Source organism: Pseudonaja textilis, chromosome 11, assembly GCF_049901715.1.
Source record: "Pseudonaja textilis isolate UNSWEBS1 chromosome 11, rPseTex1.2, whole genome shotgun sequence".
Taxonomy (NCBI): domain Eukaryota; kingdom Metazoa; phylum Chordata; class Lepidosauria; order Squamata; family Elapidae; genus Pseudonaja; species Pseudonaja textilis.
Genome location: NC_142000.1, coordinates 12500114 through 12523662, shown reverse-complemented (window position 1 = coordinate 12523662; position 23549 = coordinate 12500114). Strand labels below are relative to the sequence as shown.

Here is a 23549-nt window from a genome sequence, read left to right as displayed (position 1 = left end):
TTCCATATTGTCTACTTACACAAAGCTTTGCTTGTTATGTGCTATTCAAAAAAATATATTAAAATATCTTCAAGATGCACAGAGGAAAACATGAAAAGGAACTAAGCTTAAGGCTAGATGCATGCAAGAAGAAACTATTAAATATGCTTGTATCCATTCTCAGGAAAACATTGATAGAATCAGGAGTATAAAGGAATTTAATATCCTACACATTTGTAGAAGGGGAATAAAGAAATAAATCACTCATAAATTAAGATCATAAAAGGACTAATGAGGACTAATAGACTGAGAAACAGTCTCTTTTCCAAGGCAATAATTGTCTTGAATCAAACAGTGCATTTGTGATTTAGTCCTATGCATATAGTGGCATTTAAAACTATTTAACTTACTAAATGTTTTAGATAGGTTTTAGACTAGGTTTTTAATTATTATTATTATTGTAATTATTTTAATTTTTAAATACTCTAGTGTGATTGTAATGTGGTGTTTGGGGCACTGTGGTGGAGTAGCTTTCAAATTTCATTGTATTCGTGGAATGCAATTACAATAAAGGTATTCTATTAAAAACTGGTTTTTTTGTACACTGTGACAGAATTTGGATTCTGAAGACCATGAATATTGGCAGTACAATGCTTGATTTTTGCAATGCAATCAGTACTACGTAGGGCACTGTCTATATTCTTTCCAGAGCTGAACTTCAATTCCACAGATATTAATTCTTAAGTATTTAAAAAAAAGTATTTAAACAATTCTTGGAAGTATTTAAAAACTTACCTGATTTTTTTTTTTACACTCATCTAATTTTGTCTGTCAAAAGCTTTAGATCTGTCCTTTCAAGTGTTGTCTTTGCCATCTACCTTGCCCCAAGAGCATCTGAGGTGACCAGGGAAGGGCACGTACATTTAAGCCATAACTTCCAAACAAGTTATTATTGAACATTATAGATAGAAAGGGGGAAATCGATGGTCTCAGTCTCAGGCCTTTAGAGTTATAGTCATCGTGCCTTGTGGTGAGTCATGCTGGCTGTTGCAGTTAAACAGCGTCTGGTTGGGAGACACACATTTTATTTCCTTGTCATGGATTAATAGAAAGCAGGATGATTAAAATGCTTGTGGTAGAACAAGATTCCCAACTAAACAGGGTGCTGAGATCTAACAATGTATGCCTTCTGCTAAAAATAATGAAAATGAAGACATCAGAATTTTAATTGTAGGGTCATGCTTGATTTTAGTCTTTATGTTAACTGCTCCATCAGTTTTAGATTAATGGCAATATTTACCTTGATTCTTATTTGACACCGTAAGTCACCCAAAGATTGGAACTCACATTGCCACTGGCTGGCAACAGCACTCTTGACTTTTAACTCACTTAACAGCTGTCTGGCTTAAGCAATGGAAATGTTGGTCATAAACCAAGGACTACCCATATAGAACAATTGTGGTCATAAACTGAGGACTACCCATGTAGAACAAAAGTTCTTCCCTCAACAGACAACACAAACAAGCTCTCATTTTTCCATCATACTGGGTTATCATAAAAAAAATAAAGGAACAAATGTCCAATCTATGAAAATGGATGTACATTCTGATGGCAGTTTCACCTGGTAAAGCTTGCCTTCATCCTATTTCAGATGATGCAGTAATGCAAAATATGACTACAAAACATGCCTACTGTACTTCTCTACAATCAGATACAAATGACAACTGAGAATATAGATATGAACTAACACAAACTCACACATTTGAACATACAGAGGGGGCCAGGCAGTTTTGACAAAGGTCAGTGAGGGTTTACCTAGCTCATACACCACTGGCTGGCAATAGGCCTTTCCACTCTGGTTTAGCAATGGAAATGTTGGCTCAGTTATGGTTGTACGTTCAAGGACTAACCGCGTAGAATAAAGTTCTTCCCTCGATAGACAACGCACACAAGCACCAGAATGGAGTGGAAGCGAGTGAGACGGGACACAGGCAAGTGCACAGAGATGCATATTTTAATAAAAATAATTCTGTCAAAATACAACAGACTGTGGGTTTCTATATTTCCAGTACAATTTATCTCTCTTTTTTTTTTTTTGTCAGTTAAAATGTCCTCCTTTGGGAAGGTTTTCATGCTAGAGTTGGTTTAACTGAACTCACAAATACTAAGCAGAAACGGATCCAAATGTGCATGAGCTCTGTCAAGTCCTCAATAAAAGGAAAATGAAACATGAGATCAGGGAAGCCTGGTGGGAACTCAACATGCTGCTCGGCCCGTTTATTTAGTAGGATATACTTTAAAAAATCCTTACAGTTGGTATAATAAAATGGTTGAAACAAAGAGGGTTTGAGATGCCATGCGAGAACTGGTACCTGAGTTTGCAGCAAATGAGAGGAAGAGAAAAATAAAGAATTGTTTTCTTTTTCAGTGTCAGATCCAAAATGTAATCCAATTATGTCTGGCAGCGATCTTTCTTGCTACTTCAGGATGAGCACCCAAATCTTAAAGCTCCAGCCCAATGTTGTTGTTTTTAAACAAACCTCAGGTCCAAAGATTTGAACATACTTGTTGGTAGTGACCCTTAGCGTTCTTCTACACCTATTGTACTTCTCAAATATTCCCAAAACAAGTTCCCAAAAGAAGACGGGTTAAATGAATCAATTGGATAAGGGGATTTGGCACTTTTATTTGGTTACAGGATGCAGAGGACCATAACGGGGGTAAGTGAAGCACCAACTCTTGTTGGCGTGACTGCTGCTCCTTGTTGAAAAAGCAATGATTGACATCAAGACACCCAGTTTGAATCATTGGTAGGCGACATTCCAGTTCTAGAACGTTCTATAATTTACAGCCAACAATTCCTGGAAGTGGTGGCAAAAACTACATGGAAGAAAAATGAGATGGTTCTTTGAACAAGAACAGCTACCAGGGCTCTGAAATTCCTCAAAATCAACCACCCTTCCCATTCGAATGTCATCCAGAGATGTTGGACTACAATTAGCCATTGTCTTCGCAGTTGGGAAGCATAATTGCAGATTATTCCACCGTTGTAATCATAGAAGAGTCACTCTTGCATTCAGGATTTTCCAATGTCCATTTTACAGGCACCATGGTCAGCGATGCGTAGTCTGAAGTATGATCAACATGTCAAATGATCAGAAAATGAGCTGCTATGCCTTAGTCACTCATTGTACTGATGGTTGATAAAAATCTGGATTGTTCGCAAAAGGTTTCTGACAGGATGACAAAATCAGTCAGATAGTGTCAAAACGAAAATATTTCTTTTCTTTGAATTTCTTATCTATGTCAAATCTTTTCATAAAAGCTTTTTTTAAAGGAAATACATCCTAAGGTATGTGATAGATACGACTTTATTATTACCTGGCAGAGCCTAACAATATCTTGTCAGGTTTCATCTTAAAATTGAGACTAAATGTAAACTGTGGCTTTCAGGCTAGACACGCCTCTGTCTCTTTTGCTGACCTAAGTATGGAGAACTCAAAGATTCTGTACCATTTTGTGCCCTTGAAAATGGTGAAAGCCTTGAACCACAAACACAATTTAAATGTTCTTCCCTTCAACGATTCCACAGGATTTCAAACAACCCTTTTCCGTATGTACTCTGGTCTCTTTAGAGCAATTATAACTAGTGTTCAAATATCTGATCGTCTTGGATCACATTCCAAGACTCATAAACCTCTGAATCAGGCATAGCGCAATGCTTCCTAAATTACATTTCACCTGCTGCATCTACAGGACTGTGGCATCAAAATGTTGAGTCATCAAATTGTCTTTGATGAGGAAAACCGAAGCTTTCTCTTTTACACATTTGTCACCACTGCCACACCACCTGCTAGAGATGGCCACTAGCTACTTGTCTGAGAAAATATTTTACAGTGAAAATCCTGCCATGGAAACAGTTAACTTTTAAGCAAAGGACAGCAAAGAAGCCACAGCTTGGGGGAAAAAAAGCAGCCGACAGAGAAGAACAACAAAAAAAAAACTTCCTGAAGCAACTTTGAAAAAGGACGAGATGGAAATTGGAGAAAACAAATCAAGCAGGAAAGAAATCTGCTCCCAAATAAGCAAGAGATTGGTTTGTTGAAGCTCATCTTAAGACGGTGAACATTTAAAACTTTTTCCCTAACTACTTGTAGAAGTATTATTCTTTATATTATTCATGTTGTCTTGTATTCTTGTAGGGACTGCACCAGTAGAGGCTCAACCAATTTTGTTGTATACATGATGTACAATGACAATAAAGGCTTTGAACTTTGAACTTTAAAACTGGAACTCAAACACTGGAAACCTCCTATGAAGCCTAAAAGCAAACTCAGCAGGCCAGGTAATTGCTAACTGGTATTGCTAATACAAACATTTGCCATATAGGAAGTTACAAAAGGTGGACAAATCATTCTGCTTTTAAACTGGTGTTGCCAATTATTCGGCGATACCGTAATTTTGTGGCTTGGCATTATGATGTTTAAACTAGCCTTAGACGACCTTGAAAAGGAATCGGGCAGGGTAAAATCCAATCACAGCAAATGTACAACTTCATGACCATCCAAGCAAAAGGAATGGTGGCTAGATGTTCCCCCTTGTCAAAAGTGCAAACCAGAAAACAAATTCCTTTCAATCTAATCAGCACCTGGCCAAATTATGCAATGGGACCAGAGTCTGGAATTCTATTTTTTCTGTAGAGTCAATTCTTTGATGGGCCCATTTTTCTTTCAGCATCTTGCACTAAAATTCAGTCTTGATCTGCCAAGGAAACAGGAATACATGGTCTTCCAGATTCGGGATGTCTTACTTACAAATCTGAAGCAAACATTGATCTCTGCTGGGCATTGGCAGGACTCTCCACTTTCTTATTAGTTGCACCTTCTTATTATTTCTCCAGGTTCCACTGACCTGGTGATACTTGCATAATATTCGAAATATTCTGTGCATAGATGCATAGTTTTTTTTTCATCACAGCTACAAGACTCTCAATAAAAAACAAAACAAAAACCACTTTCTATGCTACAATAAATTAAAATTCCCTACCCTCAATGGAAGCATTTTTCTTCATCACATCAGAAACTTTTGTGTTATCTTCTGCAAGTTTTAATTAAAATGCCTTGTCTGCCCAACTTATGGATTTTAAAAAAATTCTTTCCAATTAATTTTTTTTAAAAGCTAGGCAAAATGTTGAAATAGACCGGCAAGCCAATAAATTATGTTTCAAACAAGCTTTTAGTACAGCAGAATTCCTCTGTTGTACTATAAAGTCATGCAGTTATCATTTCACTTGTGTACATTAAATTCGACTGGAGTTTCCAACCTGTTAAGTCTAGCAGTATTTTGTAAGGATTCTTACAATATATACGTTTGCAAAATGATTCCCAATTTGTTTTTGTTTTTTTAAAAAAAGATATTTTCCTTGGAGTAAAACTGCATTTTCTTTTTAAAAAAGAAAAGAAGAATATTGCCTTATGCCCTCTTTTCAATTGGGCTGGGGGGAGGGGGTAAGCAGGATAAAAACAAGGGTCTTATCAGTGTAATATCAAAGGCATGGAGGCAATGAAACACTGAAATAAAAACGTTGGCTTCACAAACTCAAACACTGATGGGAGGGATTCTTGTCGCTTTAAAGACTCGTCTTTTCCTGACATGGAGGCATCTATCCACTTTATAAGGGAAGATCTTAGGAAGAGGTCTCTAGATTTAAAAAAAAAGACAAGAAAAAAAGAAAAGAAAGGAAAATGTTGGACCAATTCATAGCTCCCGTTTTCCATTACACCTCGATTCCATTCCAGGCGGCTGTTTGGGTACCAGGATGAGGAAAGCAGGCAAGCCGCCTTCTTTCCTCTTTGTGGTGAGTCTTAAGAGTTAGTCGTTGAGTTGCCTAGATGTGGCCGGGTGTGACAGAGGAGAAGTGCCCTTGCAGCAGCCTAGGATGGCTTTGATGAAGGAGAAGGAACCTGTGCTTCTTCCAGAGATTGTCAAGCTCCCAGCCACCCAGTCAGCGTGGCCAATAATCAGTGGTTTGGGAAGTTGCAGCTCAACAGCGCATTCCCACAGCGATGCTCTAGTCACGTCTGACTGTCTTAATTAAGAGATATTCCTGTTCTTCCCCAGAGGATGGGGACACAACTCAGGTCACCCCAGTTCTCTTTCCAAGCATCGCAGGATATCCTATTCAAGGGACAGTTGGGAACAGATCATCTCATTGTTCCCAATCTCAGCCTTTCCCTGGATTAGTTCCCAGGGCGAATCCGTAGGGTTTCTTAGGGCTGTGTGTCATAGGCACAGAAAAAAAAAAATGATGATGATTAAATTCTTTTGTTTGGATAGCATGGCTAATATTCCAACAAGCACATTCAGCCTCTTGGTTTTTGTGAGGACCAGCAACAGTGAACAATACTGTCCAAGGAACACGCGTGCCAGCAAGTTTCTCTGAACGTAAAAATAAAGTTAAAACAAAAAGCAAAAACAGGCCATCACCAACTCAAGATATACTTTTTTTTTTTTTTATCTCTAAATGAATTAGAAACCAGCTCAGCACAAACTCTCCAGGTATAAATACTGGTGGCTCAGTCAGAGAAATAAAATAATATAATAAAATAAAGGTAAAATCCTAAAGTCAGAAGGCGCTACATCCGAGGGACCAGTGAGAAGGCCAAGTGCTGTGGGACAGAGCAAGATGGGGCTGTGATGGAAGGGGCAGGGTGGGGTGGGATGGGATGGGGGGGCGGCCCTGTGAGCAGTTTCCAGGGCGAGCAACGGAGGCGCGTCAAGGGTCCTCTCCTCCTCCTCCTCCTCCTCCCCTCCCGCCTCAGTCAACACTGCGTCCTGCTGCTGGGCAGCGGGTGGAGGGCAGGCGCAGGTGAGAAACCGCAAAGGCAGGAAGAGGTGAAAGGGCAGCAACTGGAAGGGTCACTCTGCCTCACTCGGTGGCTAGTGCAAATAGTCGTCCACTCTGGCGAAGGAGCAGGAGCCCAGGCCCACGCGAGCCATGAGTCGCAAGCACTCCGAGGCCTGGCCCAGGGCGAGCAGCAGCGGGGGCTGCTTTGGCAGGTTCTGAGACTCTGAGGAGAGAAAGAGACCAGAGATGAGGAAGGAACACGTCATCCAAACAGGCTACGTCTATACTGAAAGCATTTGCCCCAAAGACAAATTCCTTGGGTGTCCAATCACACTTCGCCAATAAAGAATTCAATTCTAATTCTAATTCTAATTTCTAATTCTATTCTAGCCGTTCTTGCAACGTGGCGGGCAGAAGGATGGTCACTTTTCCGAAATAGCCCAAACAGAACGGCCATTTATTTACTAGCCGGCAAGTTAGGAACATTGTAGTATGACATCACGGCTGTTACGATTCCAAGGGTGCTCTCTAGCAGCCGACTCACTTTCACCTAAGGCAGGGGGGGTCAAATTTGCAGCTTGAGGGGTGCTTACGCTGCCCACGTCCACCCCCGGTTTAGCGAAGTGGGGGGGGAAAGTTGCGATACATCACGTGATGACAATGTGTCATGCGAATTTGACAGCCCTGGTCTACGGGAGGCAAGGGAAATGATACACTTCCGAAGAAAATGTGGGGATGCAGTCACTTCTATTTTCTAAAAAAAAAAATCTGGCCCTGATGGGCACTCAGAGACATTTTTCTCAATCAAGTGAATATTACAACTTCTACCAGCTTGCCAGTTATTGCTACAAAATACATGGTTGTTTTTTTTTTTTAAATTGTGATGCTTAAATGTGATGCTTTAAATTTTAATTGTGACGCTTCTGACACAAATAAACAATAAGCAACTCTAATTCTCCCCTCCCTCCTTCCCTTTCCTTCCCCCCCCTTTTTCTTCTCTTTCTTCTATACACGCACTGAGGCTCCCTCTCTGGCGCAGGTAATTTCCCCAAACCTGCAAAAATGCAGCAAAATCCCTCCCACATTATTCTCGGTGCAGCAAGAGGGGTACAAAGCGGAGTTACAATGGGCTCCCGGCATCTCCTTACCCAAAATAGCGCTATTGAGTGCAGCACACACAGGTTCCCTCTGGATTGGGTCCAGCTGCTGACCGACTGGGCAGTTCCAAGGGTCAGAGTAGGCTAACAAGCTAAATGCATCCTGAAAGAGTAACAAGAGATCTCAGCAGAGCAGCAAAAACTGCTCGGTCTCAGTGGCTGTATAGCTCCCAGGATTTCAAGGTTGCTTTGACACAGTGACCTATTTTATCTTGAAGGCATGAGGCTGTCTAGGAATACAGCAGAGAACCAGAAAGAGCTGGTAAGGGCATGCCGAGAGCTGAATTCGTAAACTGGCCAGGCACCGTGTTCATTTTTTTTCAAGCCCAGTTGAGTATTGTTTTAAACATTAATTATACTTTTGGGGGAGGTTGTATTTAAATTGGGGAGGGGGATAATTTCTGATCACTGTAGCTTAAATAAGCTGCAATTTTCCCCTCTTCCATAGTATGGAATAATACTAATGCAATAGCTCCCTCTACTGACCAGTGAAAAGTATTTATTTTTCACAGGTGGAAAATCATACAGAAGGGGGGATGTGTGTGTGTGGTCATTTTGGGGGTGCGTGTGTGTCCAAGGCCAATTCTATTTTATCAGTGGGGAGAGGTTTAAATGATTTTGCCAAGGGCAATGAATGGTTTTCTAAACTCTGAATCGCTTGGGACAATTTTAGTCTCCCTGGAAATTCTTGCTGAAATCTAACAGGCCAATAAAAGAAAATAAAGGATTAACACGGATGATGTTACTTAGTTGGATAATGAAATGTCTGCAAGAAAAACAAACTCAGAGAGCGCCGAGAACTCCACCATGTTTTTCACTGTCCTCCTGGTTTCATCTTTTTAAACAAATCATGCCAAAAAACCTTAACCTTGCTTTACAGAGAAATAAAAGAGAGGACGGATTTTGCGTGAAAAAGGGAAAAATCCAGCCAAGCTGTGAATACCTGCAACATTTTTTTGTGGGTTGTGTTCTTGCCGTAGTCTCTGCATAGCTGCTCACTGAGGCTCTGGAGCTCCCGCCCGAACTGGATCATCCGCTCGGTGGCAGCGTGGTTCCCTCCGCAGAGTTGCCTCTGAGGGCAGCCATCTTCTGCAGAGGAGGGGGAAACCGGACGAAGAGATCAGGAACCTGCATGGCACCAAAGCCTCTGCCTTCTTCAGACCCACTGAAGCCCACCCCGCACCCTCCCAAATTATTAGCAGAGGTGGGTATTCAGCAGGTTCTGACCAGTTCTGGAGAACCGGTAGCGGAAATTTTGAGTAGTTTGGAGAACCGTCAAATCCCACCTCTGACTGGCCCCGCCCCCATCTAGTCTCCGCCTCCCGAGCTGATTGGCTGTGTCTTCCTTGGTTGCCCTATGCAGGAGAACTGAGCTGGAAAGCAGGTTAGTGGGGAGGAGGGGGGATGGGGATTTTGCAGTATCCTTCCCCTACCACGCCCACAGAACTGATATTAAAAAGTTTGAATCCCACCTTTAATTATTAGCCATATAAGTCACTGGGTACAGAAGTCTTCTAAAGAGGCCCTGCCTGGAAGAACACTTAACCTTCCTAAAATCTTTTAAAAGGTTAACTTTTAAGCCTTTTTTCTCAGCATTCCAGGACTTACTTCAAATCCACGAACACCACATGCTTAAAATTTCAGAAGTTAAATTCTATGCTGGATCGTATATGGTAAGCAAGCGTTGGGTCCACCCATTGTGCTAAACCAGGATGGATTCTATCCATTGTTGAATAAAGTAGAATACGAGTAATTGTTGATTTGCAACCATTCTTTTATCGATGGTTTGAAGTTACAACAGTACAGGAAAAAGTGACTTACAACCAATCCTTGCATTTATGACTGCTGTAGCATGTCCATGGTCATGTGATAAAAAAATTGTTTTGCAATCAGAATATATTTACAACAGCTTCATCCATCACCTTTTGCGACCTTCCCAGATGCCTTCCAACAAGCAAAGCCAATGGGGAAACAGATTCACTGAGCAACTGCGTGATTTCCTTAATTACAGTGATTTGCTTAATAACCAGGGCAAAAAGGTTGCAAAATGACTCATTCAACAACCACCTGGCTTAGCAACAGAAATTTTGGATTCAACTGTGGTTGTAAGTCGAGGACTACCTGAATACGAATGGAAGGACTGGAAAAAGCTTCTGATGTAGAGTAATTTTCTGTAAGGAACCTCATCCACCCTGGATAAGGAACCGTTTTCTCAAAAAAAAAGGGCATTTCTCCTACCTCCGCGCCCGCCAGACCTACCCATGCTGGAATCATCGGTCTGTAGAATCTCTTCGTGCTTGTAAGTGCCATTCATTATTCGGGTGGCTGAATTCTCCAGGATTCCATTGGGATAGTGCTCTGCCTCCATCTCCATTTCACTGTCACTTGAATGAAGAGGGTGGAAGTCATGAGAGAGTCCAAAAGAAAGGAAGGCCAAAAGAGGAAAAGGCATGTCCTCAACATCAGCAGGAGATACAGACAGATTCGATTTAGAATATATATATCAAGGGGTCCAGCTTGGGCAAACTTCAAGACCTGTGGGCTTCATGGCCCAGAATCCCCCAGCAATTATGGCTGGCTGGGAAACTCTGGGATTTGAAATCCAAGTCTTAAAGTGGCCAAGGTTGGCCATCTCCCAAAGGATCCGACGCCAGCCTCAAATAGCATTTGCACATCATTCAAATTAAGCAAGTTAATCTTGCCTGATCATAAGCACTCTTAACAATCTCATTGGGCAGTCTTTGTTTTTTGTTTTTTTGGTGCCCACGTTGTTATACAAGCATTGTGAAATCTATCCAGGAGCTGAAAATTCATCCATTCCCAATACAGGAATGAAAAGAGAAAAAAAAAAGTATATCTCTTTCGAGTTGATTTCGACGCTCGAGGATTTTCTGGATGCCTCCATAGAATTTCCTTGAATGCAGCATATGGAAGAGGTTTGACCCTGTCTTTGGTGGCATTGTTTTGGTTTTCCCATGTAGTCTACAGTCTTGAGATTAACTGAGGATTAATCAAACAAACGTTAACTGGGCCTGGTCTACTCGGCCTCAGAGATCAACCAAGTTGAGCAAGGTGCTGCTGCCGCCATCCACATGCTGGAGCTGTTTACATCGCCGTATGATTTATACAGAAAGTGAATTCAACTAGACAACTAAGGAAAGAGCTGCCACTGTCTTTATACGGGTACCGCCTGACTTACAACCGTTATTTAGGGACCGCTTAAAGTTATCACAGCACGGGGGAAAAAAAGTGACCAGTGGCCGCTTTTCACACTTAACGATTGTGATCAAAGGTCATTAAAATTTGGATACTTGCCAACTGTCTCATGTTTATGACAGTTGCAGCGTCCCGGGGTGATGTGATCATCTTTTGCGAACCTCCTGAACAAGCAAAGTCAATGGGGAAGCCAGATTCACTTAGGAACCCTATTATTCACTTAACAACTGTGGCAAGAAAGGTCTTTAAATGGAACAAAACCCATTGACAACTGTCTTGCTTAGCAATGTAGAAATGTTGGGACTCAACCGTGGTCGTAAGTCAAGGACTACCTGCACTTGATTATTACCTGGCCCTGTCCTAGAAAGGCACCTGTCTCACCTGGTTTCTTGGTTGCTAGTGCTGCTATGTTGCTGGGATTTGGTAGAATCTGTTGAGTTGGACTCTGAGTAGTTCACAGATGAAGGGGAGGAGGAGGAAGAGGAGGAGGAGGAGGAACTCAGTGCAGGATATTTACTGTGGCTCTGTTTGCTTTTGAGGGAGGTCACCCCATTGCTGCAGCTTGGGCTGTCTGCTCCTGAAGACAGAAAGAGAAGTCAAGTTGGGAAAGCCAGCGCTTTTTTAATGACTAAAAGTTTAAGCCCCACTAAAGGTAACGATTTCTCCTGTCCAATCGGGCCCAACTCTATGGGGCGGCGTTCATCTCCATTTCCTAGCTGAGAGAGCCAGCATTGTCCAAAGACACTTCCGTGGTCAAATGGGCTAGAAGGACTATATGCCAAGGCACACACGGAACTTGGTTACTTTCCCACTGGAGTGGTAACTGTTTATCTACTCGCATTTGCATGCCTTCAAATCGCTAGGTTGGCAGGAGCTGGGGCGAGTAATAATCTACTTTGGAGAAGCAATCTAAAATCAGGAGAGAGATAACCGAGTTTGACGAAGTCACTGCCAAAACCTTACTCGGCCTTAGCTCTTGTCTGAAGAGCTCATTGTGCCAGAATCGTACTTCGTATGGGTATCAGTGGGTTCTTCACTACTGAAGGCACTGGGCATAATTTTGAGAAGAAATTCTAACAGCAGCTTCCAGAAAGATAATGAAAAGTAGGTGCCAAGTTAGCACCAAGCCAAGGGGAGGACGTCTCTAGGAGACAAGCGAACGCCTACCAGTGATGTGGATGTGCAAATTATTGGAGCCATGTCGGGGACTCAGATTGGGGGAATCGGGGTAGCTGTCTTGTGATTTGGGGCTGCGGGTACTGAAAAAGCGCACTTCGCTGTCTGTTCCATTCACCATCTCCACAAACTGCCGGCACCTAGGGATGCACAGGGGTGGGAAAGCAGGTGAGTGGGAAACTATACAGAAAAAAATAAAAATAAATGCAATAGTTCAGTAATAGTTCAACATTAGCTACACCTTGGGCCTGGCATGCAGAGAAGCACGCAGAGAAAAGAGCATTCTTGGTTCGACCTTCTTACAGCAAATGGCTCGCAGCTCCAAAGAATTGGAAGGAAAATACACAATGCATCCATCAAAGTGGTGCAGAAGCTACATGCCTAACAACCTCTAGATTATTAGACTGTGAATCTGAGGGCCTCCCTTTTAAACTTCCTGCAGCATTTAGGAAAACATTCTGTAAGTGAAACCACTGACGCGGGCTTACAAGTCTTGGCTTGTCTGGTTTTAAAAAATGAGAAGTTATTCTGAGCTGTCTGAGAAAGTATCCCAATTCGCTTTCCCTAAAAAGGGATTCCTCTTAAGCTGCCTTCCATTTGGAAAGATAACAAGGGTTGCTATTTACAGCAGCACTCTGAGGGCAAGCTTCAATTATTTGGGTCAGGTCAAACCATATTTCTTAGAAGATTTATCCCCTCCAGTTTTTCTCCGACAGGGCACCCATCGTTCAAAGACAATCTTATTGATTTATTATGTATATCCTGCCTTTATTATATTTACAAATAACTCAAGGCAATGGACATATCCAACACACCTTTCTTCCATTTTCCCTAAAAATACTCGGTGAGGTGGGTTGGGCTGAGAGAGACACACATGGCTAAAAAGGGACTTAAACTCACGGTCTCCCGCTTTCTAGTCTGGTGCCTTAACTACTAGCCTAGGGATGACCAGTCTTGGCAACTTTTAAGACTTGTGGACTCCCAGAATTCCCCATGCTGGCTGGGAATATTAGGAGTACAAGTCTTAAAGGTTGCCAAGATAGGATGCCCCTGTACTAAATCAAACTGGCTCTTAGAATCCATTTGGTACCCCCAGTCCTTTGTTCATAGAGTAAAAGGAGATTATAAATCCGTCTACTGCTTTGTCACAATTTTTGCTCTCTGACTTTCTAAACACCATAATTCTTTGCACAAAAAAAGGCAGTTACACCGTACTCACTTTAACATGAAGAAGAGGTTAGGATTGTGCTCTAGAAGCCCTGGATAGAGCTGCTGTGTTGCTTCAATGGCTTCACCTACTCTTCCTGCCAAAACCAGCTTCTGTATTCCTGGAGGTGAGAGCAGAACTATGAGGATGCAGGCTGTTGGGTATCACCTGACCTTAGACAGGCAGTAAAACAGGGTTTACCAATACATAGATTATTCAGATGCAATGAATAGAAAAGAAAAATGTGTTTCAGCCGCATTAAAAAAAAATTAAGAACAAAATTAATTGTGACAATTTCTCATATCCTCGAGGCATTATTAATCTTTGGACACCTGTAGTACATCCAACAATTCCTGGCAGATTGTTTTTCTGCAAGAACCCCACTCATGGCTGCCCTTCCACATGGAAGTCCGCCAATTAGCACTCATCTCTTTTTTCTGATTAATTTTCAATATGTTTTCCATTATCAAATTAATTTTTCTATTAGAAACAGTAAGTGAGGAATCAATCAGGGTAGTCTTCAGTTCTTTCCATCGTGGAAAATAGAATGAACTGCTGGCTTCGTATCAATGAAAACTGCAGGTAAGGAGTTTTAAAGCATTAGAGTGGTATTTCTTAATAAGGTGCTGGAGCATCAGGCAATGATCCAACCTTTCACCGAAGTCTGCCGGGGTTTCCAGTTAACAGATGGTCTTGCAACAACCAGTCCCTTAAATTTGCTTGGAGATGTTGGCATATAGCTTGTATTAAGCAAATACAACAGCTTATTAACTGCCATATCCCATTTTGCAATAGTGTTTATTTGGAAACGCTCCACTTTAATGGTTCCACAATTATTGATGTTGGGTCAAAGGTTCCACACACACACACCCAATTCTTTTTGCTTTTAACTACATTTTACCCATCCATCTAGTAACATGTCTTCAGAAGCAAGAAAATAGCTCCATGCGCTTATATTTTAAGTATTTCAAATGCATTTGGGAACATAAGCAAGAATCCCCAACTCCAAAAATCATATCCTTTTCCAGCAAATCACTTGGAAGCTACTTTGACAAACTTGGAAATCCACCATTTGTTGTCAATAAGTTATTAATTTTAAATGAACAACCAGGATCTCAGTCAACACCCCACAAGAGGCAGGACTTGAGACAAAAAAGGCAGAAATTCAACTGGTGAAGGAAACAAAAAGGGTAACATGAAAGAAAAATCAGCTTTCAAAAATGATTTAGTCAGTTTCCAGAACAATCAAAACCGTTTGGTTTCGTTTGACAAATTGAAGGAAAAAAAAGATGAGACACAGAAAAACAGAAAATGCCAGCCATAAAAAAGAACTAGAAGGAACAATGGAGGATACTAAAGTTCTGCCGATTAATGCTAGGCTACACAACTTAATTACAGGTATATCGGTGTAACGATGCAGCCAGGGAGAGCTGCACATTTCAGGATGTAGGGAAAGCTACAGCAGTGATGCAAAAAAGCTTACTTTGTCTGTTCTTTATGGAGATCTGTTCCTCCTGGACTGTACTTTCTGTCACACGGGCAAAGGCAGTGGCTGTAGTACAATATCCATGATGTACCAGATAGGAAGAGACCATGCTAGGAAATATAAAAAGCAGGCAACAGAAAGAACATCAGTGTCGGTACAAACTCCACAAAAAGTGGGGCACAAAGGGGGGAGGGGAAACATCTCTAGGATAGCCACATTAACATGGGCTTTGTTGTGCACGCACTGTTATTGTGGTTGGCTTTTGCTTCCCAGTATCGAAATATGCCAAGAAAAGGTTCCTTGGAAGGGTATAGAAGACACTACCCATCCGACCTTCATTAAAATCAAGAGAATATGTATTAAATGTGATGAATCTGATTAACCTCCTTGATTCTAATGCCTTTTGTGTGAATCACAAAGCAAGCAGAAGAACGAACATTGGTATGCTCAGTCAATATCTCGCTATAGAAGTGAGCCGGAAACATTTCTAAGCCTATGTATGGGAAGCTTTTTAGAAATTTGAAATGAAATATACTGCCTAGCTTTTCAACACGCCTGCTGTTGGCTCATAAAACCCGTGTTTTCTTTATTGTAAAAAAAAGAAAGAAATAGAGATAAAAGTCGGCCTATTTGCTGAACTTGTCCTGCTTTCATCTAGATATTCTACTAGGACTAGTAGAAACAACCAGCTCCGCATGTCTTTTGTTCAGGGCATAAATATGGATGAGGTCTGATTTTCCTTCATTTCTTTTGTGATTTGGCTGTATAAAAGAGCATAGCTTTTGGCAAAGCTCCACCTTCCCTTCAGCTCTCATTTCTCAACCTAACGGAAGAAACAGTGATCAAACCAGGCAAAAAAGCAAGCAGCGTATCTGCGCTACCCATCGGCTATAGACAAGGTGCAAGGAAAGCAGCCAGCAGCCCTGTTTGTCGTAAGGTAAGGACCCCCTCTGCTCTTCTCAGGGACACAGAAAACCGATAAGGTAAGAATGGTGAGTGAGGGATGTCATTTTACAGCAGAACATTCTCGTGAATTTTAACGTCAAGGCAACCCAAGCAGCCACTCACTTCTGTAGCATGGCTTGCCATTCCCCTAGCTGGTCACCTATGGGAAACCTTTTAATCGTGCCCTGAATCTTTGCTCGCCACTCTCTCATATAGTCTTCAATGTCGAACACAAATGGCTGTTGCCCAAAGTTGGCATCCACAATCTCTCCGGGTGTCTGGAGCCCCACAGTGGGATATAGATTGGCCTGCCAAAAAAACGAAGCCCAAGTTAAAAAACCCGGGCTCTTTAAGGAAAGAAAGCAGAGACATACATTTCCCCCCGCCTCCTTGGGAAGAGGGTCGGTCGTCAGGGAACCCTGAACGATGGGCTTCTGGGCCGGATGGGACACATGGGCACTTTGCAGAAAATGCCTTTCCCTGAAAACCATTTTGGGAAGAGTCAGCGTCATACAGGTAGTCCTTGCAACTTGCAACCATTCGTTTAGTGACTGTCCAAAAGTTGCAACGACACTAAAAAAAAAAGGGGGGGGGGTTTGACACGACCATCTCAAACCTACGATTGTTGCAGCATCCCCGTGGGTCGCCTGATCAAAATTCGAGCACTTGGCAACTTGGCGTGTATATTTATGACGGCTGTGGTATCTTGGGATCATGTGATCCCCTTGCGTGACCTTCTGGCGATGGGGAAACCAGATTCGCTTAACAGCCATGTTACTAACAACTGACTGCAGTGATTCACTTAGCAGCTGTGGCAACAAAGGTCATAAAATGGGAGCAAAAAAAATCACTTTAAGTCTCTTGCTATGCAACGGAAATCTGGCGCTCAATTGTGGTCGTATGTCGAGGACTAACTGTACAAGAAACACTTCTCAAAATCAAAAGAAACTGTTTGCAGCTTAGGGTCTTTGGAGTTGGAAGAAAAAAAAAAGTATATCTAGATTAGCAGATAAGATTACAGACCTATGAAGGGAATTGTCCAAAACGCAAACAATGAAAATGTAGCAGGTTGTCGCTACAGTGTATGCTTCATTCAACATAAATCCTATATATACAGTATTTTAACTGTTTGCCAAAGAAGACATTAATGTGCTGTATTTTCACATGACATTTTGAACAGTTCAGTTAATTTGGGGAACGGGACAAGCATGGCGCAAGGGGTATCTTTCAAGGCGCCATATTTGGAAACTGCTTAGAAAGGCACATTGAGAAAGACAACTGGAACGAAACTGAAATAAGTATGGCTTTCTCATCCAGTCAAAATTCAGACTTCTATTTTGAGCTGCAAAACAATCTGTGGCAGGGTAGCTGAGTCAATGGCGCTGGCCTCTGTTCTGTTTATTTGTGAAGTGTTTATGTTTTTATTCTATCCAATTTCGGGGACTTTTTCAGCATCTAAAGACATGTTGTATCAAATCTGGAGGTCTGTTGATGTACAAAAAAGAGCAAGGTATCACACTCCAACAATATACACGGTTGCTTTCTTTTTGTCACAGGCCTGGGCAATAAATAAAAATATGCCATTCATCTGTAATTTTTAAAGATTAAAACCTTTTATGCCTATACTGTGGAGTTAACTGAATCTCAACTAATATCTATCCTCTACTGGCATTCAATAGCAAAATGACCAAGAATAAGCAGCTTTCAAAAAAAAAAACATCTTCATAAATCCTCTCAAAAATTAAATCTCAGTTGGAACACATGATCTCGCTGCCTGTGGTAAAACCATTTGGTAAAACTTTTAAAGCTGCTGAATGAAAAGCATCCCAGCTTTGATTTATGATGGACTCTGAAGTCGGCCGATTCATTTCCACCCCAACAAGCGCTATTTAAGCAACTCCCTGCACTCCAGATGTGTTTTGTTCAGAATCTAGGAGTTTCCTTTTCGGTTACTGATTGCATTCTGCTTTAACGATTCACCGAGGTGTAGGTTATTTTTAGTATACTTGAAGCAGTGAAAGCAGCAGCAGCAGCAAAGGCTTATTTTCATTTCAGGCTAAGATCCCAGGTTGCTTATTTTAGAGCATCCTTGCCAAAATCGCTTCTCTTAAAAAAAAAAATATATTTTTTTTTCCAATGTGTGGAAAAGCTTTTGCTCACAAATTTGCCCCCGCCCCCACCCCTCTTTTGAAGCCAAAGTTTGTGGGGGGGACTAATTTCTCTACGAAACCTGCCCTCCTTATTGCCATGGGAGCTTCATCCACGGTACTAGGCGAATGCTAACCACTTCCAGATGGGACAAAAGGAGAAGGCGAGTCCCAAGCTTCCCCCTCCCCGACCCTTCCCACCGCCACGCTTTCAATCTTTTGTTGAAATATAAAAACAAAAGTTGTACTTACAGGAAGATCTGTGAAGGCTATACCTGTGAAAGAGAAAATATTAAAGTCAAGGCAAAGGATTTTCCCTCGGTACCCTAAAGCCTAAATTTGTCGTTACACATAATATAGCAACAAATATGGTGAGCAAATAATTAAACTGGAGTGCAATAAAAGACGTCTCTAATCCATGTTCAGATTTGCGTAAGGTAGTCCTTGACTTACGACCACAATCTAGCCCAACGTTTATGTTAAGTGAGAAATTCATTAAGTGAGTTTTGTCCCATTTTATTACTTTTCTTGTCACATTTGTTAAGTGAATCACTGTAGTTGTTACATTAGTAACATGGTCGTTAAGTGAAACTGGCTTCCCCATTGACTTAGCTTGCCAGAAGCTCGTAAGTATATAAGTATGAGTCAGTTGCCAAGCATCTGGATTTTAATCATGTGATCATTGGGAAGCTGCAACAGTCAAAAGTGTGAAAAATGGTCACAAGTTGCTTTTTTCAGTGCTGTTGTACCTTTGAACAATCACTAAATGAATTATTGTAAGTCAAGGACTACCTGTATGCTTATTGTGAAATCTGTAACATATCCATGCTCAGCTAGGAACTGATCAGAGTAAATAGGAACAAATTTCTACTTCTTACTCCCATCTTCTGTAAAGCAGTTATTGTAAACTGGCCAGTCACTTAAGTGAGATGGGAGGTGTAGAAATCTGATAAATAAAACTGCAAAACTTTTTAATGGACACAGACCTACGCTAATTCTCAATATGTTTAGCTCTTCTAAAAATGAGGCTGAGGATCTGAGCTAGATTTTTTTCAGTGTGGGTTTTTTGGGGGAGGGGTGCGCAGGAATAAAATTAAGGCGAAGAAAGGGGGGGGGAAGTAATTTAAATCATATTAATTCGTGCTTCAGAAGTAGCCTTTTTCAGAGCAATTGCTCTTGGTTTTTTTGTTTTAGTCTGCTGCTTTAAAATAATTTTACGGGAGTTAATCAAGCAACTCACTGCTAGGAGAAGGAACAAAGCAGCCCACAACGGAAGTATCCCTGCTGATCCTACAACTGAGTAAATGCACCAAGTGAGACAAAGGAAAAAGAAGAGGCATTTATACGGATGACTGAACGGGTCCAGGTTGTCATTTTTCCAGGAAGTCCCACTCTGGTATATCTCTGCTAACAGAAGGAAGCATAAAGGTGCTGCATGTTGATCTGAACTTTAATCTTAATTTGAAGCAAGGAATGGAAACGCCTGGAGTAATTCCTTCTTCTGCTGCTACTTCAATACCTTCAGACATTATGGGGGGAGGAGAATTTAAAGCTAATTCCCCAATCAGCAGCAGAAATTAGTGTTTCAACTTTAGTGTCTCAACCTTTGTCCTCTAAATTATCTTGCACGGACAGGCTAGGTCTTTACCTCACCTATTGGGAGGAAACCAAAAAACATGGAGATCTATGCATTCTCGTTTCATGTAACCAAGGGGGGGAAAGAAAAAGGAAAAAAAAAGGGATTCTGCCTGTTTGTAACTTCAATGGTGTAAAGTCAGAATCAAAGGAGAGTGTGTGTCAAACATAACCTGGTGCAAAGGAAGCAAATATTTCTGGGCGCAGAGATAACACCCCACCCTTTCCCAGTTGGAGATGTTTATTTTTAAAACGTGGCTGCATTCACGACTCCCTGCTGCAAGGAAAGTGAGCTACCTGCAAGACTATTGGTGCACAGAGCATTTAAACTTCTTATCTGTGGCTTTCTTATCTTGCTCGCTGGTCACTACGATGACATTGATATTGCAAACAGCAGAAGGGGAACTGGATTTTTCTCGTCCAGTACTTGGTAAAATGCTATGAATATGGACTATGCTTTTATTTATAGGCAGTCCTCGACTTCCAAGAATTCATTAGGGACCGTTCAAAGTTACAACAGCACTGGAAAAAGTGACTTACGGCCGTTTTTCACACCTACAGCCATCGCAGCATCTCCGAGGTCACAGGGTCGAAATTCAGATGCTTGACTGACATTTATGACTGTCCCAGAGTCACGTGACCTCTTTTTCGAAGTCAATGAGGAAGCCAGATTCACTTAACTAACAACTAAGAATCGCTAACTCAACAGCTGCAGTGGCTCATTTAACAACTGTAGCAAGGAAGGTTGTAAAATGGACTAAAGTTCACTTATCAACTGTCTCACTTAGTAAGAGAAATTTTCAATTGTGGTTTTATGTTGAGGACTACCTGTATTAAATTTATAGGCTGCCCAGAATGATTTTAGTCTGTCTGCACCGGCACAAGAATATATGAATGAGGTTCAGATTATTGGGAAAGACAGTTCATTCTATGCCTCCTTTCCTGCTGCAAACGGTTTTCTGAAAGCTTAACACTAAGTGGGATTTACACTACCATAGAGGTTTTCTCTCATTGGTGACACAGTTGTTCCACAGGCAAGATAACTCTATCACCACAATAGCAGCAACCGCTTCCACTTTTAGCCAAGCACACCCATTTTAACACAGATAGGAAAGGATGACCAGAAACATACAGAGAGGACTGGGATATTTAAAAAAAAAGAATTGCAATGCGGTTGCTAATGGAAATAATTCAGATGCTACAAAAGGATGGTATTATCCCCTAAATAATAGCAGATCCTTTTACAAATAGGCATTGACTTCTGGATTGGCTTTTTTCACACTTTCTCAGTGTAAAAGGACTGCCATTCCCAGACCTCCTTGGGCCAGGCCAGCTGGAACTTCTGAGAATTCCTACCGGAGAATGCCAGGTTGATGGAAGACCGTTCTGTACATTTTTATCTCTCTTTTCTTTGCCCAGAGAGAAAAATCCAGTTATCGCTAAAGCAATTCTGAAGAGCAAAGTTGAAACATCCACATAATGCATGAAGTCAGAGGGCTGAAACATCAGACCATAGATTCCTACATTTAAAACAACAACAGCCAGCCAGATATTCCTGAGAACCCTACCAGTTTATCATGAAAATAAGAGTTGTGTCCCAACTGTGTTTCTCAACAAGTGGTTATTGAGGGTACTCTGCCGTTTGAACAGGGACTTTGCTATAATTTTTCAGAGCTGCTTATTATCCATTTGTATAGCTGCCTTTCAAAGCAATTTAAATCAAGAGTTTGCTGCAGGGAATCCCATAAATGTATCCGATACTCTGGTAAGTAGCACTTTCACTTACCTATCCCCAATTTAGAATAAGCAATTCTAAAGAAATAATAAAATAAAAACAGCAGACGGTTTTCCCTTGCTTTGTGCTAGAGTTATATCCCCCAAAAGCTTGCATAAAGCAAAACACTGAATAGTGGATAAAGGGGAGTTGCAAGGAATGGCTGTCAAATTTTATAACTCAAATGCTTTGACAAATGTACTCATAAATTTTCGAGCCTCAGTTTTAAGTACTACATTCTTCAAAGAGGTTTCTTTATCTCATGTTCTATGAAAGCATTTCTTCTATCTTTTCTACGGCTCTATTTCTAATGCACAGAACAGACAAAACCAGAATGCATCACAGCACTATGAATATTATTGGCTTTGATTCTCCCAGGTTAAAATAATATCCTAGGAGGAAAGGTCCTTACTGTATATTCAACTTGTTTCCAGGGTTAGAGGGAACCTCTTCTGTTGGGGAAAGGGGATGGGACAAGATATTGATGGTTATTTTAACTCCACATGAATGGGAGTAGATACTGCACATATAGAGGTAAGTGGGAGATGGGCCACACAACTGAAAAAACAATATAATGTGATGGTAGATGCATGAGAAAGGAGTTCTCATGCTCTTCTCAAGGCTATGTTTTAGGCGCAGTACACTTCAACATCTTCATCAATGATTTGGATGAGGGGATATTGGGGGAACTCATCAAATCTGCAGATGACATCAAACTGGCAGGAATAGCCAACGCTCCAGAAGACAGGCTTAAAATACAGGAGAATCTTGACAGACTTGAACCTTGGGTGCTATCTAAAAAAATGAAATTCAATGGTGAAACAAGTAAGAAAAACCAATGCAATATAGGTGATACCTGGCTCAACAGTAATAACTGTGAGAGGGATCTTGGAATCCTAGTGGATAACCACTTAAATATGAGCCAGGACAGGGTGTTGCAGCTACCAAAAAAGCCAACAGAGTTCTAGGCTGCATTATCAGAGGGATAGAATCAAGATCACATGTAATGTTAATAGCACATTATAATGCCTTGGGAAGGCCATGCTTGGAATACTGCATCCAGTTTTGGTCACCATGGTGTAAAAAGATGTTGAGAGTCTAGGAATAGTACGGAGTAGAGCAACAAAGATGATTAGGGGACTAAAACATATAAAGAAGGGATCCTGGAATTGGGTATGTCTAGTTCAATGAAAATAAGGACTAGGGGAGACATGATAGCAGTGTTCCAATATCTCAGGGGCTGCCACAAAGAAGAGGGAGTCAAGCTATTCTCCAAAGCACCTGAGGGCAGGACAAGAAGCAATGGGTGGAAAGGAGAGAAGCAACCTAGAGCTGAGGAGAAATTTCTTGACAGTTAGAACTATTAATCAGTGGAACAACTTGCCACCAGTAGTTGTGAATGCTCCAACCCTGGAAGTTTTTAAGAAGAAATTGGACAACCATTCGTCTGAAATAGTAACAGGTTTCCTGTCTGAGCAAGGGGTAGGACTGGCAGACCTCCAAGGCCCCTTCCAACTCTGTTATTATGTTCATTCTGTTCTGACTATATGATCAAACATGAATGGAATTGCATTTTGATAAGAGACCTTATGAATACGTTAACATTTCAAACGAGGTGAGAGAAAACTGGACCAAGTGCTCCTATTTGCTTACCTAAACTGTGCCCGTTCTTTGTGTAGAAGCAGGTGTTGTTGATGAGGTTCACGCAGCAGCCAATGACATCGCCAGTAGTGAAAGTGGGGCCATAGGGCTGCCCTGTCCCTGATGAGCAGAAGGAGTGTCCATCGTCGCCATGATAGCCGTAGGAATGCTTATCCCAACCTAAACAAAAGGAAAAAGAATAAACAAAGAGCTCATGAATAGAAAGTGGCCTGCTTGACCTCGGGAAGGAAGAGATTCAAAGGTGACATCACTAGGAAATGTCTAGCATTAATGCAGGAGGATTCTAGTATGTGCAAAACATTCTTCATGGAACGTTCT

General features: G+C 41.4%; 1 protein-coding gene across 1 annotated transcript in view; it reads right to left on the bottom strand.

Moving 5' to 3' along the window:
• Nucleotides 1-1975: 1975 nt before the first annotated feature.
• Nucleotides 1976-23549, bottom strand: part of RANBP10 (RAN binding protein 10) — a 37487-nt gene continuing 15913 nt past the window's right edge. The window contains exons 4-14 of the mRNA XM_026719000.2: nucleotides 23223-23390; nucleotides 18413-18435; nucleotides 16137-16321; nucleotides 15066-15178; nucleotides 13595-13703; nucleotides 12367-12515; nucleotides 11581-11776; nucleotides 10243-10367; nucleotides 8927-9072; nucleotides 7975-8086; nucleotides 1976-7049 (exon numbers count right to left, since the gene is read on the bottom strand). Of these exons, the coding sequence (XP_026574785.1) occupies nucleotides 6919-7049; nucleotides 7975-8086; nucleotides 8927-9072; nucleotides 10243-10367; nucleotides 11581-11776; nucleotides 12367-12515; nucleotides 13595-13703; nucleotides 15066-15178; nucleotides 16137-16321; nucleotides 18413-18435; nucleotides 23223-23390 (1457 nt within the window). The 3' untranslated portion in view covers nucleotides 1976-6918. The remainder of the gene's footprint in view (nucleotides 7050-7974; nucleotides 8087-8926; nucleotides 9073-10242; nucleotides 10368-11580; nucleotides 11777-12366; nucleotides 12516-13594; nucleotides 13704-15065; nucleotides 15179-16136; nucleotides 16322-18412; nucleotides 18436-23222; nucleotides 23391-23549) is intronic.